Raw genomic sequence first — 17,634 nt, 5'->3', positions numbered from 1 at the left:
CAGTCGAGCCCCTCTTGTGTTCTGGGCCCTCTTCGGCTGGTGTTTGTCTCTTTCACCAAATGGGAACTTGGGCTCAGAAAATATATTTGACCAGTGTTCCCAGGTCATCCAGTTAGAAGGTGGCAGGGCCAGGACTCCAGATGCTGCTTGATTTCATTCTCTCAGTGACACTCTGCTGCCCACAGGGGTCCCTGGTCAGTTTGGCTTTGCTTAGGGAGATGGTTCTGAGCCCTGTTTCCTAGGATGGCTTGCTCCACACACCACCCTTCTTCTCTGGTTCCTTGAGGTTGGGAACTGGAGCTGATCAGACCTCCTCCTGGCAAAGAAAGTGTCCCCTGGTGCCTGAGTGTTTCTACCTTAGGGCAGGAAAAACAAGCAACATCGACAACATCCTATGAGATTGTGAAGGGTAGATGGTGGCTTTCCCACCTAACAGAGAAACTGAGGCTCAGAGGGAGACTTGCTAATAGAACTAGCCCAGGGTCTGAGCTAGAAAGCGGTAGGCCTGACACAGGCCTCACCCCTCTTCCAGACCATCCAGGCTTTTTGTTGAGAACCTAAGTGTGACCATGAGCTACTCTGAATGATGGGGATAGTGGAGACAGCGGGGGGGGGGGGGGGGGTCATGGCGAGGTTCACACCTCCCACCCGTTAAAGGTCATTTCAGCTGTAGTGTGTGTGGCTGTCAGGCCCCAACGTATTTTCCCCTTGGCCTACCAGGTGTAAGAGAATTTCCCATCAAATGTGATGCTTGGAAGGAGCCGACAGCAAACTCTAGAAGGCAGCCCTGTGCTCAGTACTGCTCACCTGCTGGTCCCCAGGCGCCCCTCTCTACCAGGCTGCCCATCATTTGTTCCCTGCAGTGGGGACTGGGCAGTAGCCCTCACAGAGTGGCAGAGGGTACAGACCGGACGTGGTTACAGACAGCCTCCAACTTGGTTGTTACAACAGCCCAGAAAGGCAGGGCTGTCTTCTGAGTCTTAATAGCCAAGAGGCTGGCAGTCAGTGTAGCTCGGGGATGCACCCAGTGCTGGCCAGCTGCAGAGCCCGAACGCTCAAGTGTACGCCTCTGTCTCCCCTCCAGCTGGTGAGCCCCCAAACACCCTCATGGGAGTCCCGATGGGCCACGGGCTGTTTATATGATGTTTTGAGGTACTAAGTAGGAGTGCTCCAGATTCAGGCACCAAGGGCCCACAAGCCATTGCCCTGCTCACCTCGCTGGCCAGATTTGTACAAAATCTCCTCTTTTCAAAACAATTTCATTTGTCTGTAAAAGTAACCCAACAACCTTATAATCGGGAAGCTTGGGAAGAGACAAGTTCATTCTGAACCTCACTGCTTACTGGCATTTCTGCAATTCCCCTCTGGTGTTTGTCCTATATATATATTTTGCAGAACCGCAGCTTCCTTGCAATATTCCATCCTGTGGACTTGCCCCACGTCCTCAAAACCCCCGTTCACAACTATGGCAAGATCCTATTTTGTGTACATGCCTGGTCCATGTCACCACACCCCTCGTAGTAGATTTATAGATTGTTCTAGGCATTCACTAACATGAAATGCCAGAATAAATACCCTTGGTCTTAAAGCTTTTCTCATTTGACATCATTGTAAGGAATGGAATGATTAACAACTACCAGTAGCCAAGAACTGCCTGCTAAGCACTTTACAATCACCATTTCATTTAATCCTTGCAAGAAATCTGAGGGAGTGGGTATCATTAGCTTGATTTTATAGAAGTAGCTGAGACCCTGAGAGGTTGTCACTGCCCCGTACTAGGGGCAGATTTCTGCTCCATATTGCTAAACAACTTGCTAAAAGATTTGTACCACTTTACACTCCTGCCAAAACTCTGGACTCCCTGCCAATCTGGGTCTGGGGGACCTAGGGGAACATGCATGAGAAATCCTTCTGACCAAGGAGAAATTCTGCAGGTTGCACTGGCTGCACAAAGACCGTCTGTGCACCAAACTGCCAGCCCACACCACTTAGGGATGACAGAGTCTCATCATCCAAATTGCACCATGTGACCCCAGCACCCAAAGCCCCAGAGGATTAAAATAAGATCAGAAGAAGCTGCCAGAAGCATTTAGTGAGAGCTCTGCCCAAAGAGAGGTCTCAGAACACTGCAATTGTATCTCCTCAGGCCAATCTCCTCAGGCCAGTTGCACTCATGCTCTGGCAAACAATGATGTGCTGCTCCCTCCACCTCCTCAAGAGCTGGGCTGGGCACAGCCTCCCTGGTGCTGGCCCTGGATCACAACAGGCAGGGGTAGAGCTCTGGCACCCAACAGAGCTGGGTCAGCATCCTGCCCACCAGCTGCCAGCCAGAGACCCTGGGCAAGACTCTTTGCCCTCTTCCTTGCAACACAATGCCTGTTCACATCCCAAAGAGTGAAATTCAGGAAGCTCCCCACAGGAGCCACACTCACACTCAGGCTGGCAGGGTACATCAGTCTCCCCTCCTGCAGCAACACTATCAGCCATCTGGTGCTCACCCTGCTGCCTCCCCATGAGCTGCACCCTCCCCTCTCCTCCCTTCCCCACGCCCACAATCCCCTGGCTTCCCCCTATACAGTGCTGACCTGCCATGTATCACACACAGGTGCTCTCGCACACATACACCCCAGGAGCCAGAGAGTGCTTCGAGGCCCGGCCCACCATGTGCCCTTCAGCTTTGACTCCAACTCCTGGATCAGATCTAGGCCAGACCTCCGCTCGGGATGTTTACTGAATGAACAAACAAGGGAATCACTGAAGGCAGGCTGAAACATAGCCCAGCACCCTGGAGATGGGGGAGGGGTGTCAAGTAACCACAGATGTGTAAAGAGCACCTACTATGTGCCAGGTGTGATTGGGATGTGATTGTGAGGCTACCAGCGCCTCCCCTTGCCTGGGCCATCAGAGTCAGAAACTGAGTCATCAGCCCCAGGAGCAAGTCTCCAAGATGCCAGCTGGGCCCAGGGCCCCAGGGGTAGAGACAGCTGTCTGGGTACTACCTACTGGCAGCCTGCAAGGACCCACTCCCTGAGCAGCTAAGAGTCCAAACAGCAGAAGGTCCCAAACCCAATTAGCAATGTGAGAGGCCCCTGACCCCACTCCGGCCCCCATCCCCACTCCCAACAGGGGGTTTTGGGCCCTGGAGACAAAGCCACACCAGGAGCCAGACATGGAGTCTGAGCCCAGACTGGAAAAGCAGGAACTGCCAAGGAGTCTCCAGGGATGTGCAGCAGCCCAGGAAAACACAGGTCTCCCTCATCCCCAGCCATTTGTGCCTGCCACTCGGAGGGAAGGACATCTCCCAGGAGCTGTCACAACAGGAGTTAGTGCCAGCTGAGAAACCAGGCCTTCAGCATGCCCTGAGAAAAGGCGCCCCACCCTCAAGACTTGCCGGTGTCAGCCTCCTCTGGAAACTTTGCCACCTCACCTGAGCCGTTCCCTCTTCCAGGCGCCTTGCTGCCATTTCTCAGCAGCTGTTCCAGGCCCAGCACTGCCAGTGTGTCACCTTGGTTAACCTCCCCCACTCCCCAGAAGTATTCACAGTGCAAGCGTGTTAGCCTGTCCAGCCATGAAGGAACCAAGGCTCTAACAGCTGGAATGATCTGCCTTGGGTCAAGAATGTACACCTGGGTCTGCAGGGTCCCACACCCACATCCACTGCTCTCTCAGCAGACACCTTGCCCTCCACCTCTGCTCCCATGGTCCCCACCAAAGACTCAGACTCCTGGCAGGCAAAGGCCATCTTCAGGTGAGGGGCAGTTCTTCACAATCTACACAATTTCTCTTCTGGGTAGGAAAAGCGTGGAAGGTGTTCCCATCCCCCTCTTCCCTCTTCCAATGAGCCTAGAAAGTGGGAAAGTGGGGTGAAGCCCATGTTCTGTGTTTAGACCTCTCTATCTGTGAGAGCGCCCACCCAGTGGGCCTGGGAAGGACTTCTCAGGATGTCTGGGGCATGGGTGTGGACATGTGAAGCTGACACTAGTGACTTTTTGAAAGAAGGAATGAATGAATGAGCATAAGGTTGATAAATAGTCAAATAGGCAGACTAATGAAGATCGGAAAGGCAAAGGGCACAGCCAACCTGAGAGAGAGATGGGGCCAAGCCAGTAAGACCCCCTTCTGCCTCCGCAGCCGCACCCTCCCCCCATATCACCCCCTCACACTCCTGTTGCCTCAGTCCTTGTGCAGATTCAAGACCCTCCACCACCTGGTCCCTCATAGCCTCTTTTCTTGACCCTCCTACCCTGACGTCAAGACCCCTGTGCCCACTCCTCCCAGAGACATGCCAAGCCATCCTGCAGCCTCCTCCCTACTCACGATTGAACGCCCGGTTCCCACACCTCCCGAGAGCCGTGCAGACCCCCACCACTGCCCTCTGGCAGAGCAAGTCCCCCATGGGGTGAGAAAAACCTGATCTCACATCGACCTGTTCCCACAAGACCAGCTCACTTGACAGGAAGAACAGTCTCTCATCGGTGATCATGACTCATTACAGCAGTGATCCTCTCTCTTCTTGTTTTAAAGTAGATGCATACAACTGAGTGGAAAGATCCAGTGTCCCACGGGTTCTGTATCTGTGTCCAGTTCTATCTCCCTGAGAATGGTCCCAGCCATACACAGTGCAGTTTCAGAGCTTGAAACTTGGGTCTTGTACCAAGCTGGTTTCCCCCAAAGACCATTCTGACTTGCTTTGGAGCTTTGTTGTATTGTTTTAACCAATGTACATGCTCAGATGTGGTCTGGAGTCCTGGCCCTGTGTTGTGGTGATGGAGAGATGGTGTGACCAGGTCCCCAGGTGGTTCTCCCAGGTAGTTCTGATGTGCTGTGGCAGGCCCAACTGGAGGGCCGGAGGGTTTTTGAAGGCAGGAACCAACTTATATTCATCCTTGAATACCTAGAGAAGATCCTGCACAGGATGGAAATGCCCAGAATCTACTTGTCAGCAGGTGAATGTGGTGTATGGATAGTAATTGAATATGTACTGTGTGCTGGGCATTAGGCAAAGCCCTTTATGAATAATTCCATTCGACTTTGTGATAACACTGTCAGAAAGGCTGTAGAATCCCCATTTTACAGATAAGAAATTAGGTGCAGGGCAGCCCCGGTGGCGCAGCGGTTTAGCGCCGCCTGCAGCCCGGGGTGTGATCCTGGAGACCCGGGCTTGTTGCATGGAGCCTGCCTCTCCCTCTGCCTGTGTCTCTGCCTGTTTCTCTCTCTCTCTCTCTCTCTCTCTCTGCATCTCTATTAATAAATAAATAAAATCTTAAAAAAAAAAGAAAAGAAAAGGAAAGAAAAGAAATTAGGTGCAGGGAGGTAAAATGACTTTCACGAGGTCATCTGGCCGGGAAGTGGGGGATGGTGCAAAGCTGGACAGACTGGCATCCACTGGGCAGGCAGGACCTGGCCCTGTCCTGGGGCCCGTCCCCCGTCATCAGCCCATCAGGAGCCTCGTAATCCAAGAATGCTAGAGCGGCCAAGACATTTACAAAGTAAAGATCCTTTGTGCTGGAGTGAAATGATCCTTTAAAAATGATCACCAGCTCCCCTCGTTACCTCTGGAGACCAAGTCCTTGCTGATTTTTTTCCCCTTCTTTATCTCAAGTACATTTAAATGTCAATTAAATTTGAAATATCTACATTTGTCAGCATTTCATTTTGGGCCGGCGTGACGTGCTGCTGATTTGTCCACGCAATGTGACACATGAAAAAAACTCTCGAGATGCAGATCTTCCTCATTAAAAAATAAGCCCATGCGATCCCGGCACGGCAGAGAGCCACAGAGCACGTCCCTGCTTCCTGACGCCGTATCTGTGACATGGTATTTAAAAAGGAACAGCCGCGCCTGTCACCACTGTCACATGCACGCGCTAACCGGCGACACATTAAACCAAACATTAGAGAGGGTTCGGGAAGTCATCTGCATGGGAACTCTGAGCCGAGATGAGGTGGGCAGAGGCAGGAGCAACCGTGGAAGACGATGGGGCCTGAATGGTGATGGACGGCGGGCCTTTCTTCCTCGCCAAGACTCTGGCAGCCCTCGCTGGGTAGCCAAGTTCACCACGACCTGCCTTTTCACAGACAGCTCTTTGTGTGTAATAAAATCCAGGCAAGTGGTGGGTGGCAGACTGCAGGGTAGTCGCTGAATTGGGTTAATGAGGGAAGAGGTGCACTTTTTTTTTCTCATATTCTGCCTTAAGCTAATAAAAAATTTAAACCTGGACATTTTCAGCGATTCATCCTTTATCTCTGACAAATATCTGACTGTATGTTTCATAGGAGGACATGAGCAGCTGAATTTAAATAAGTTTATTTCGAAATCTCCCTTTTTATTAAAAGTAGAAGGGGGCGTACCCGCCCACCTATTTCATTGTTTCAGATCCACGGAGCTCAAGAGGCAGGATCACAACATGGTTTAGAGTCAGACAGATCCAGGTTCCTACCTCTGCCTGTAGCTGCTGCGTGACACTGGCCAAGTGAATACCCCTCTCCGAGCCTTGGCTCCTCTGTCAGCAAAGTGAGGTGTGATAAGGAATTGATGAGAAACGGTACGGGCAGCGTTTAGCCCAACACTTGTGAGTACCGCTAGTATATCCTCATTATCCATGTGGCCCAAAGCCTGATCTGACCAAACCGCCTGGCAGGGTTCTCTGTTATTCTCAAGAGACGGGCAGTGTGTTCAGCAGGTACTGGGCCTCCCGTTGAAGCCAGTGCCCAGCCAGCTCAGCTGGGAGAGCTCACTGGAGGGAAAGTGGTTTGTGACCCAGGAGCTGAGGTTCTCTGGCCCTCCTCTGACCCCCCCAAGCCCACTCCGCAATCACACCAGGGTGGCCAGGCACTGGATTTGACAGGGCTGTGAACCGCAGCAGCCTAGTTTGATGAAGCCAAGGTCCAGTCCAGCAGCACAAAGGTTCTTTGCTCTTACATGAATCCAGACGTTCCTGGCAAGTTTAGTGGCATTCAGCTAACGTGCCAAGCTGTGATCCCTGTCTTGTCAAAGCCAGAGGAGGAGAGCGTACTTGGATGGCTGCTGGAAGGGCATTCAGGGCGGATTCAAGGGACACCAAAGAGCTTCATGCGGTTTGACACAAGCAGAAATTCACGTCCCCCTCATACACATCTACCACCAGCCCGGCTGACGAGAAAGTGAGGGCCCCGGCCTGGAATCCCTGCCTGTCACTTCCTAGCCAGGCCTTGTGTCGTATCTCTCTTCCCCACAGTGATTTCCCAGGGCTCACCCAGCACTGGGTCTGCTCACAGCAAGTACTCGTGAAGTACCTTGTGGTTGGGTGTGTGGATGGACGGACGGGTGGATGGACGGACTAGTGACAGGCCCGTCACCTGTAGAGTCAGTGCAGTGAAGCCTTCTTGCTAGCCTATTGGGAAGGGTAGAAATCACCTACATAAAGCCCCTGGCACAGTGGATATGATCTTAAACATCTTTCCAAGACACTCCTGCCTGCTCCTCTACACCTAACACCCTCACCCCCAAATGTGGTCCCATTCTATGGTCTCAGCATTTTAGGGGACAGATGGGGACCTCAGGGGACACTTTTATACCGGAGCCACAAGCTGACGAAAGGGACAGGTGCCATGCTGGTGCTCCAGAAATATAGGTGAGATGGGTGGGGGCTGCCTCGTCTCCCCAGTACACTGACTTCCATTCCTGCGATCATAAACCTCCATTGCACTAATGCCATGCCCCAGGTGGGGGGGACAAAGAGAAGAATGAGCCAGGCCCCTGCCCTGGAGGAGCTCAACTCAGAAACAGAATTGCAAAAGGTTCAATGATATTGATGAAGTGCTATGACACACAGCCCTTGGGGAAGCTAACTCCACCTAGGAGAAACACTAGCTGGGAATTCCAGAAAAGCTTTCTAGAGTGCCAGTTGAGCCGAGCCGTCAAGACTGAAGAGCAGTGAGTGCACCAGGCAAAGACGACAGGGAGGTCTGCAAGGTGTGCAGGGGAGGTGAGGAGGAGGTGCAGAGGTGGACAGGCCCAGCGTACAGCACAGTGTTTGCCCTACACGGAGCTTGGGCTTGGCACTGCCATTCTGCAGCCCTCAGCCCTGCCCGGCATATTCTACATGCTCCCCAGAGTGGAGGGGGAGGGCAGGGTACCTGTCCACCCCTCCTCACCTCCTCACCTCCTCTCCTGCCCAGGAGAGCAGTCCGGTGCCAGCAAGTGAGTACATCCCCCTAACTTTTAAGCAATTGATGAAATCATTCTGTAAATGTCTGCACATTATTATTCCTGACTCCTAATGGGTTTGCTCACCACACGACCAACTGCCTGGAAATTGCTATTCAGATTCGCAGGATAATGACAGATAAGCAGGATGATGGCACGGTTGGGTTTGTGATTCACAACAGGATTCCAGTGGCTGCGTGGAGTGGCCCCTCTGCTGCACCTTGTGTTGTGTCCCAGGGGGTGTGGCAGGAGCCCGGTGGCCTCATTTCTGTGAGTCAGACCTTCCTGCCCTCTCTCCTGAGTCCAGGAGAGATGGCACCTAAGTCCACCTAAGCCAGTGCCCTCTCTGACCCAGGAAGGGCCAAGTCCCTAACATCCAGACGGGCGGCCCAGGCAAAGAGAGGAGCCCAGTCACCCACCACCCCCTGTGTGCAACCCTGGGCAAATGGCCTCCCCTCTCCGAGCCTTCAGTATGAGGACAAAGCTCTCGGCCTGCCTAGTCTCCAGGGATAACAACCAGGCGGAAGGATCTAGGTGTGCAAGTGCCTGGGGGCTCCGCAGCTCTGGGAGCCAGCCCTGGTTCTACTTTTGAAAGAATAGCATATTCTTGGCAATAGCTGGCTTCGCACCAGTGATGGCAGATCACGGCGCAGGCCGCTCTCCCGCTCCCTCAGCACCCCCAGCGTGGTTCCCATTCACTCCTTCGGACATGGTGCCCTTTGATGAAATGAAACCCAGAAGGAATTGCCTCAGCAGAGAAAGAAATCTGCTCTGAGAGAGGAGACTGCCCCACCTTGGGCACCCCCTCTCCTGAGCTTCACCACCGCCCCCAGGGGTCCTTGGAGCATGCCCAACCCAGCGTGCAGGCCGAGCAGCGGCTGGGGGTGCCGGGGTGACCCAAGCTCAGCCAGTCCAGCTCCCCTCTCTGCTCATGGGCCCTGGCCAGTGTATAATTCATAGCGGCCGCGCGGACCTTCTCGGGGCTGCGTAGTGTTTGTGTTTATAGAGGTAGAGCTCACAGGTGGCTGACAAGGGAGATGTATTTTTTATAACAATGAATATTTAATTTCCACATCACAGATGAAAAAGACTCTCTGCAGAGGCATGTGAGAGAGACTCCTGAGACCAGCCGCTAATCAGAAGAGGGCCTTCTAGCCCGAGCCCCTCCACATGGCTCACTTTCTTCCCTAACTTTCTATTTTTATGTTTTCCTGATTATTGAAGCAGATATGCACATTGTAGAAAGTGTAGAAGACACAGAAAGATAAAGAGGGGGGGGTGTTACCCCTGATTCTTCTAGCTTTTGTCAACACGCAGGCATATCCCTTTCCAGTCTTTTTTCTCTGCCTTTTCCCATAAATAGGTGAGAGAGAATGTAGTATAATTGCAATTCTGCATCCTGGTGTTGAGATTTTGCTCTTTCATAAACATCATAGTTAACGGGTGGCTAATATTCAGCCAAGTGTACTATAATTCATAGCCTCCCACTGCTGGAAATTTAGGATGTGCCATATTTTAATATTACAAACAGTGGTGACGAACATCTTCGTGCATCATTCTTTGCTACATTTAGGGTTATCTAAATGGAAATAGAGCTGTGAGGTCATAGGCGACTGGATCATGTGTTTAAGGCTCTTGACACCTGTGGCAGACTCTCGGTTTCTTTCCTGTTGGGGACCAGCTTCCTCACCTTGGGGCCCTCCCAGCCTCCCAGGCCCTCTGGCCTTCTCCAGGGAGCCTCTGCCTCTGGTTGGCAGGGGGACGCCAGGGCCAGGCGCTGAGCCCAGAGGCCCCCCACTCCCCCGGCCCACCACATGGAGTTCCAAGGGTGCCTCCTAACTGCCTCTTCTCTCTTGTCTTCCTCTGCCCCAGCCTGGTAAAGCCCTTGCGACACTATGCGGTCTTCCTGTCCGAAGACTCCTCTGACGATGAATGCCAGCGGGAAGAGGGCCCGAGCTCTGGCTTCACTGAAAGCTTTTTCTTCTCCGCCCCCTTTGAATGGTCTCTCCTTCCTTCTTCCATTTCTTTGAGTTCGGCTTGGTGACACTCCTGGGCCGCATGGGGGTGGGGGGCCGGAGCTGTTTGCCCCCTGTGTGTAGGGAGGGCCATCTGGAGCTGCTGCCTCCTGGTGCCCCCATGCCAGCTTGAGGGGTGAGTGCCCCCCTGTGTGCCTCTGCCCAGGACCCACATTGTACCAGCCCCGCAGGCTCTGTGGTGAGGAGTGAGGGGACGGGAGCAGTGGGGCCTGCAGGTGTGCAAAGGAGGCATGAGTCCCGGTCCCTTACCCAGGACAGTGCACTTGACTGTTAACCCGACTGGGTGTCGATGCCCAGGCCTCCTCTTATTGAGAGAAGCTCCCAAAGCTATGCAGATGGAGGGTCAGATTTTAAGTTTAAAAAAAAAAAAAAGTACTGATATGGAGTGTGTATGATTGCTGATAGATCCAATTTTAGTATATGTGCTGCTGAAGCGAGCATGTAATTGCTGATAGATCCAAATGTTTTACCAACCTGCCTGACTGTGAGGTGATTTTTTATTATTGTTGTTGTTATTGTTTATAGCCTGAGCCTCACACTAACTGAAAGGAAGATCCACCCACAACCCGGCCACCCCACTCCCCACTCCCTGGCATTAAGCTTTGGCAGTTTCTCTTCCTTCCTCAGTTCTCATCTCCACAGGTTCTCTGGGGCTGGGATTGAGCAAAGGGACAGCTTCTGTCTGTGTCAGTTAACAAAGCTGTAGTGTTTTTAATGGGAGCCTTTAAGGGAAGACAGCTGCCCTTCACCCGCGGAGCCCACCCACCCTCTAGGGAGTGAGCTATTAAACCCATCTTCTAGAAGAGGAGGTCCTTCCCTCCATTCCCCCTCTCAGTTCCCTTCCCTCCAGCCAGGCCTCTGGGTTCCTAAGAACTCCAGATAAAACCCACCAGCTCTGCTTCTCTCATTGCCCCCCAGGGGTAGGAGGATTCTGGCCCTTTCTGCTTCCAGCCCACCAGTGACCCTGGCAAGTCAATCTCCTTCACATGCCATCTTTTCTGCACATTAAATCTTTTTCTTTAAAAATGTTCTGTTAAAACTTTAAGTTAACTTTGTCCTAAGCAGTAGTATCTGTTTGGCCTAACGTTAATCATACCATTGGCCTAACGTATCAATCATTATTTCTACTATTAGTCAAAATAAAGATAGAACCGGGATGCCTGGGTGGCTCAGCAGTTGAGCATCTGCCTTTGGCTCAGGACGTAATCCCGCAGTCCCAGGATGGAGTCCCGCATCGGGCTCCCTTCATGGAGCCTGCTTCTCCCTCTGCCTGTGTCTCTGCCTCTCTCTCTCTGTGAGTCTCTCATGAATAAATAAATAAAATATTTTTTAAAATAAAATAAAATAAAGATAAGAACCATTGGAATAAGAAATATATCGACTCAAAATCACCTTGCAGGTAAAAGCACTCTGCCTCGGTGACATCCAGGGTCTCCCCACCAGAGTCCAGTGGGTCTCCTCATTATTTTTTAATTCATTGATGCCTTAACTATTTAAATAGTGACTAGTGCTCACTCCCTCAGCCATGACCTATGAAAAGTATAGGCTTTTGTGTGTCTGTGTGATTAAAAAGGAAGTGGCCCACATGTTAACTATGCTGGAGTTAAATAAATAAAAATAAATTACACAGGAAAAGCAAAAAAAAAAAAAAAAAAGAGGGAGGGAACTGGCCCACTCTAAGTCAAAATTTAAAAATGCAATGATTTTTTTTTAAAGAATACATTTCCTTCCTTAAGCGTAAGGAGCACACTGACTTTTCCTTATCCCCCCTTCATTGTGTTCAAACTTGGTTTCCTTGGTCAGATGGCTTAGAGTGAGTGGAAACTTTTGAAGTCTCTCATACTCGGTGTCCATTGGTACTTTTTGCTTTGTGACATAGGGTGAGTTGCTTAGCCTCTCTGAACTCCAGCGAGATACCAAAGGCTGATGGAGTCCTTGTAGAGGACTGAGCCCTCCCTTCGGCTATGCATTCCCAGCCCTGGTTCCTGCAAGGGGGCATGTAGGACCAGCAGGTGGCACCCTCCCCCCGCCCCCCACTTTACGGGAGCAATCTGCTGGTTCTGCTGGGACACGGGGACAGAACCTGGCCCTGACTCAAGCCAAGGCTGATCCAGGCACCATTCTCCACAAACCCAGTGGCGCCCCGGGGTTGAGGCTTGTGAGAAAGTAAAGTAAGAGGAAGCTTTTGTCACCCATGCCTGGGTCAGACATACAGAATGCTGTGAACAGCCTGTGTGTGCCTGTTGTGTGCCAAGCACTGTGATAGCTTTAGTCACGTAATCACCACCACCACCTGCAAGGGAGGCGCACTCTGGAATGGGGGAAGAGGTTGAGGTTCAGAGAGGTTAAGAGGCTTTCCGAGGTCCCATAGCAAGAAAGGGTAATACCAGAGCTAGAACAGGAGCACAGTCTGAGGCCCCAGTGGGTCCCCCCGAGGGTCCAGAGCCACCCTGGGCACTTGCCCTGAGGAAACCTCCCCAGCCCAGGCCCCTGGGAGCCACCAGGAAGTGGGAGTGCAGAGGCTGCACTCTGCCCCGCTTCAGGCATGTCCCGTTCCTCATGCCTTGTCAGGGTGGCCTGTGAGCCCACTGGCCAGTTAGTTGGTGGGTCCTGTGGTTTTCAGGGGACCTCAGTGGATCCCCCAGTGCGAGTGCCACTGCCCAGACCCCAGCATTCACCGGGACCCCAAGACACTCTCCTGTCCCCAAAGCTCCTGGGGGGAACTCCTCAAAGCCCAGGAGTTCCTGGGGTGGGGGCTGCTTGCTCCTCCTGTGGAGGCTCCGGGCGGGAGAATCCAGCCTGCTCTGCCTCCTCCCAGGCCTCTGCCGTATCGGACGCTCAAGGAATCAGACAGTGCAGAAGGCGACGAGGCAGAGAGTCCAGAGCAGCAAATGCGGGAGCCCACGGGCCCTGCCCCAGCTCCACCTGACCGGGCTGCCAGCATCGACCTTCTGGAAGACGTCTTCAACAGCCTGGACATGGAGGTGCCGCTGCAGCCACTGGGCCAGGCAAAGAGCTTGGAGGACCTTCGGACCCCCAAAGACCTGAGGGAGCAACCGGGAACATTTGACTATCAGGTATGATGCCAGCAGGGACAGGGACCTGCCAGGGCTGGTGCTTTCCACACATGAGGCAGGTTCCCCCATGTGACAGTGAAGGAAATCGAGGGAGAAACAGCAGCTTCTGCAGGGTCAGCCGATGCTTGGGGTCATTCTGCCTGCAAACCCTGCCGGGCAGGCCAGCAACCACTGATGACTATAGAAATGTCACACCCGATGGAAACCTGCTCCTCACTTCCATTTGTGCATCAGACAGTGCCAGTGCTCCGAGTCACTGTCCCAGGGCCCCAGCCTCCACCCTCTGGCAGCTCTTTGGACCCCTGATGGAATTGGGATTGCTTCCATGCCCACCAAGTCCCCTTGGAGAGCCTGTGGATCACAGTTCCTGGATTCTGGATCACTTGCGTGGGACCACTGCTCCTCCATTGTGCCCTTCCAGTCTATCGTAGCCCCTCTTGCCTGTTTCCCCACTTGCAAGTGGAGGCTGTGACTGAGTCACTGGATCTGTGGAATTCACGAAGCTCCCACAGATGCAGTGATTCATGCCGCCCTCCTGCAGGGCATTACTTACTGTTCCCTGCCACTGCAGCCCAGGTAGTGTGGCTCATGGGTGGCACAGCCGGGACATGGGCCCAGTCCTGCCAACCACGGAAGACACCTTTGGCCAGGCCCCATACCTCATGCATCCTCGAGCTCACAGGTGATTAAAAGTGCCCACATACTTTGAAAAGTAAAAAAGAAAAAAAGAAAAAAAAGTAAAAAAGACCCAGCCAGTAGATGTCTAATAAATGGAGTCATTTTCCTAAAACTACTTGGCAACACTGACGTAAAGGGATAGGGCTTTCTCTAGACTCCCTGTGTACAGGGAGAAGATAGCCCTCCTTGGAGTCTGAAAAGTGAGAACGGTAAAGAAAGCCCGGGCTTGGCGTCTGGACTGACCCTCTCTGCTGGTGACCTGGGCCCAGCCCCGCCCGGCTGCTCTGGTCCCAAGGAGCTGATGGGCCACATGCCTGGGAACAAGCAATGGGAGGGGCAGGGGGAAGGGTATCTGCTGCCTTCCAGTCTGTCTGGGTCCATCTCTGGTCACTGCCTCCCTTGTTCTCTCCAACAGAGGCTGGACCTGAGCAGGAGCGACAGGAGCTGCGGGATGCCAGTGGCCTTGAAGCTCACCCACCCATACTATAAGCTCTGGAGCCTGGGCCAGGATGACATGGCCATCCCCAGCAAGCCCCCCGCCACTTCCCCCGAGAAGCCCTCAGTCCTTCTTGGGAAGTCCCTGGCTCTGCCTCGCATGCTGCCAACCCAGGACAGCATCCTGAATTCCGGTGACAAGGAAGAGGCCCCCACCCCCACTCCGGGCAGCATCACTATTCCCCGACCCCAGGGCAGGAAGACCCCGGAGCTGGGCATCGTGCCTCCACCCCCCGCCGCCCGCTCGGCCAAACTTCAGGCTGCCAGCGCAGCCCTTGGGGACCTCTCCTCGGAGCGGTTCCAGGCTGAGCGGGAGAGGCGAGCCCCCCCAAGTCCGGCGCCGTTCCCGGGGCACCTCCCCAGTGCTGCCCCTCAAGCACCCACCGAACTGCTGCAACCACTCAGCCTGGCCCCCGGGGCTGCAAGCACAGGCAGCGATGCCCTGCTGGCCCTCCTGGACCCTCTTCACACAGCGTGGTCAGGCAGTGCTCTTCCCCCAGGCCCTTCAGCCCCAAATGTAGCCACCTCATTCACCCCCCAGTTTAGCTTCCCCCCAGCAGGGAACCTCACCCCATTCCCACAGCCATCGCTCAATCCCTTTGTCTCATCTATGCCGGCAACACTGCCCGCTGTGCCCCTGGTCTCCACACCAGCCAGGCCTTTCGGGGCCCCTCCTGCTTCCTTGGGGCCCGCTTTTGCCCCCAGCCTCCTGCTGTCCAATTCTGGCTTCTGTGTCCCACATAGATCTCAGCCCAACCTGTCTGCCCTCTCCATGCCTAACCTCTTTGGCCAGATGCCCATGGGTGCCCACACCAGTCCCCTGCAGCCACTGGGCCCCCCCATGGTCGCCCCTTCTCGGATCCGAACGTTGCCCCTGGCCCGCTCAAGTGCCAGGGCTGCTGAGGCCAAGCAGGGGCTGGCCCTGAGGCTCGGAGACCCCCCGCTCCTTCCTCCCCGGTCCCCACAGGGCCTGGAGCCGGCACTGCAGCCCTCTGCTCCTCAAGAGGCCAGAGACCCCTTTGAGGAATTGTTACGGAAAACCAAGCAAGATGTGAGCCCGGCCCAGGCCCCGGGCTCCGTAGAGCAGCTCAGGAAGCAGTGGGAGACCTTCGAGTGAGCCCGGCACACTGAGGGCGACGGCGAGGGCGACGGCGAGGGCGAGGGCGCCGCGCTGTGCCGCCTGCCGCTGTGCTCCGCTGCCGGCTGGCCCTGCTCTCCCTGCTGCTCTGTTGACGCCCAGGTTCTACTGGCGGGAAGGGATGGGACCCTCTCTGCCACCCCCCTCCCCTACACACCACCCATCTCTGAGGCCTGGCCGCTAGAGAATGGTGCCAGTTCTGGCCTAGCAATGGACCTAGCCCCTGGGCACCCATCCCACCCTGCCATCACCCCTCCCCCACACCCGAATAGGTTTTGCACTAAGGAGGTCAGCTGGGCGAACGATTGCCCCAGACCAAGTCCTACCCTCCTTCCCCCTGGCAGCCTCCCACTAGGAGCCCCAAGGCCACGGGGCCTCTCCTCCCCAACCCTGACTTTCTGACCCAACTGCAGCCTGGCCCTGTGGAGCAGCGCGGGTGGCAGTGGCAGTCTCAGCATGAGCTCGTCTGCACCAGACACATGTGGCTTGCAGGTTGGAGTAAGGAGAACCTACCTACCTGGTGGGGCATTTCCAAACCATCTCTAGCAATACACACTCTCGTTCGTTCTTTTGTGGGTCTTCATCCCGGCTGCCAACCTTCAGTTTCTGGTTTGGTAGGGGTTTGGGGCTGAGGGATTCTAGGGAGCCCTCTGATAGCTAGACGCAGCCCCAGCCAGCCCTGTATAGGGGCTGGGAGCACCAGCAACTCTGATTTGTAAAAGAGAAAATAGCGATGGGAAAATTGAGTGCATTAGGAGGAGTCAGGCCCCCATTCTGTGCTCTCCCTCTGGGCCGGGGTTTCTCGGGTCTCATGGGACCATGGGGTCGCATGGGACCATGGGGGCAGAGCTGAGAAGCAGGTCCCCGGTTTCCAACTGGGAGGACAAGCTTAATGCAGCAGGCTGATGCAGGGGGGCCCCGCCGCCCAGGCTCCCCGGGTCAGGACCCAGCTGGGACAAAGTTGGCTTCTGGCAGCTGAGAGGCAGAAGGGCCAGGAGCCACCTCCTCCCCAGCCCACATAGCACAGAAATTCCTGAGGCCAACGTCACCAAAGTTCAATTGAAATGTTTTGTTATTGTTTCTTTTATCTACCTTTTCCTTTTTACTTTATTGATTTGATGAATCTTTAAACTGACTAGTTTCAATAAACTGAGTTAAAATATGGCCCAACCATTTAAGAAAACAACCATCTGAGACATGCAGGAAATTGTGAACATTTTGACCTGATTTCTCATTTCCTATTTGTGAGTGGTCACACAGTCTCAGGGGTGTCTGACAGGGCAAGGGGGTTCCTGGAGGCCCCTGTAACCCCAAGGAGCTTTGTCACTGAGGGGCCCTGTATGGGTCCAGGAAGCCTGGAGGCTAGGCCCTGAGCCTCTTGGCTGGGGGGTGTGAAGAGCTGCAGGCCCATCACACCATCCCTTCCTGAGTGGGTCACGACCCCCTGGGCAAGTTGCTCTCAAGCTCTGCATGGTCTCTGGCCGCTGAGGTGGCAGGGGAGCTGTGTGATGTCTAGGCACATGGGCACCTCCAGGACTCTCAGGTGTTTTCGGCACAGGTTCCAGATCCACCCGTCCATCCCGGGCAGACCCCTGAGCCCCATCAGGGACAGGGCAGCCTCCCCACCCTGCCTCACCCCCACAAGCAGAGTATAAGGGATACTGGGGGGCCCTGGGGAAGCAGAGTCCACCCTGCCGTCTGTCTCCCCCCGCTGTGCTGGGGGCTGGTGGCAAGAGCACGCCCACGTTGACACGAGCATTGTTGTCTTCACTTGCTGGCCTGAGTTTGCACCCGAGGATGAATGTTATGTGCGCATTCAATAAAATCTTCTTGGGGAGAAGGTTGGCATTCCTGTGTCCTGAGGCAGCTCGGGGGTGCAGGGAGGGCTCAGAGCAGTGAGAGAAGGACTGGCCCCCTGGCCCCCTCCGCAGCCTGTTCCATTTGAGCCTCTGAGCCCAGGCCCTTCCCCGTCCCAAGCAGCGCATGAGGAGGAAGGAGCTGCTTACAGGCACGCACAGGCTT

General features: G+C 54.3%; 1 protein-coding gene across 20 annotated transcripts in view; it reads left to right on the top strand.

Annotated features, from left to right (window-relative positions):
• Nucleotides 1-17,452, top strand: part of DENND1A (DENN domain containing 1A) — a 508,126-nt gene extending 490,674 nt beyond the window's left edge. For 16 of the 20 annotated variants that reach the window (XM_072777866.1, XM_072777861.1, XM_072777848.1 and 13 more), the window contains 3 exons: nucleotides 10,061-10,189; nucleotides 13,043-13,301; nucleotides 14,395-17,452. In XM_072777866.1, coding sequence (XP_072633967.1) covers nucleotides 10,061-10,189; nucleotides 13,043-13,301; nucleotides 14,395-15,591 — 1,585 coding nt within the window. In that variant the 3' untranslated portion in view covers nucleotides 15,592-17,452. Of the gene's footprint in view, nucleotides 1-5,646; nucleotides 6,219-10,060; nucleotides 10,190-13,042; nucleotides 13,302-14,394 lie in introns of those variants that run through there. The other 4 variants (XM_072777850.1, XM_072777855.1, XM_072777864.1 and 1 more) reach the window with 2 other exon arrangements.
• The last annotated feature ends 182 nt before the right edge of the window (nucleotides 17,453-17,634 follow it).

The sequence above is a fragment of the Canis lupus genome, chromosome 16, assembly GCF_048164855.1.
Source record: "Canis lupus baileyi chromosome 16, mCanLup2.hap1, whole genome shotgun sequence".
In the NCBI taxonomy this organism is placed as follows: Eukaryota; Metazoa; Chordata; class Mammalia; order Carnivora; family Canidae; genus Canis; species Canis lupus.
The sequence above is the reverse complement of the archived record's forward strand: the minus strand, read 5'-3'. Positions and strand labels throughout refer to the sequence as shown.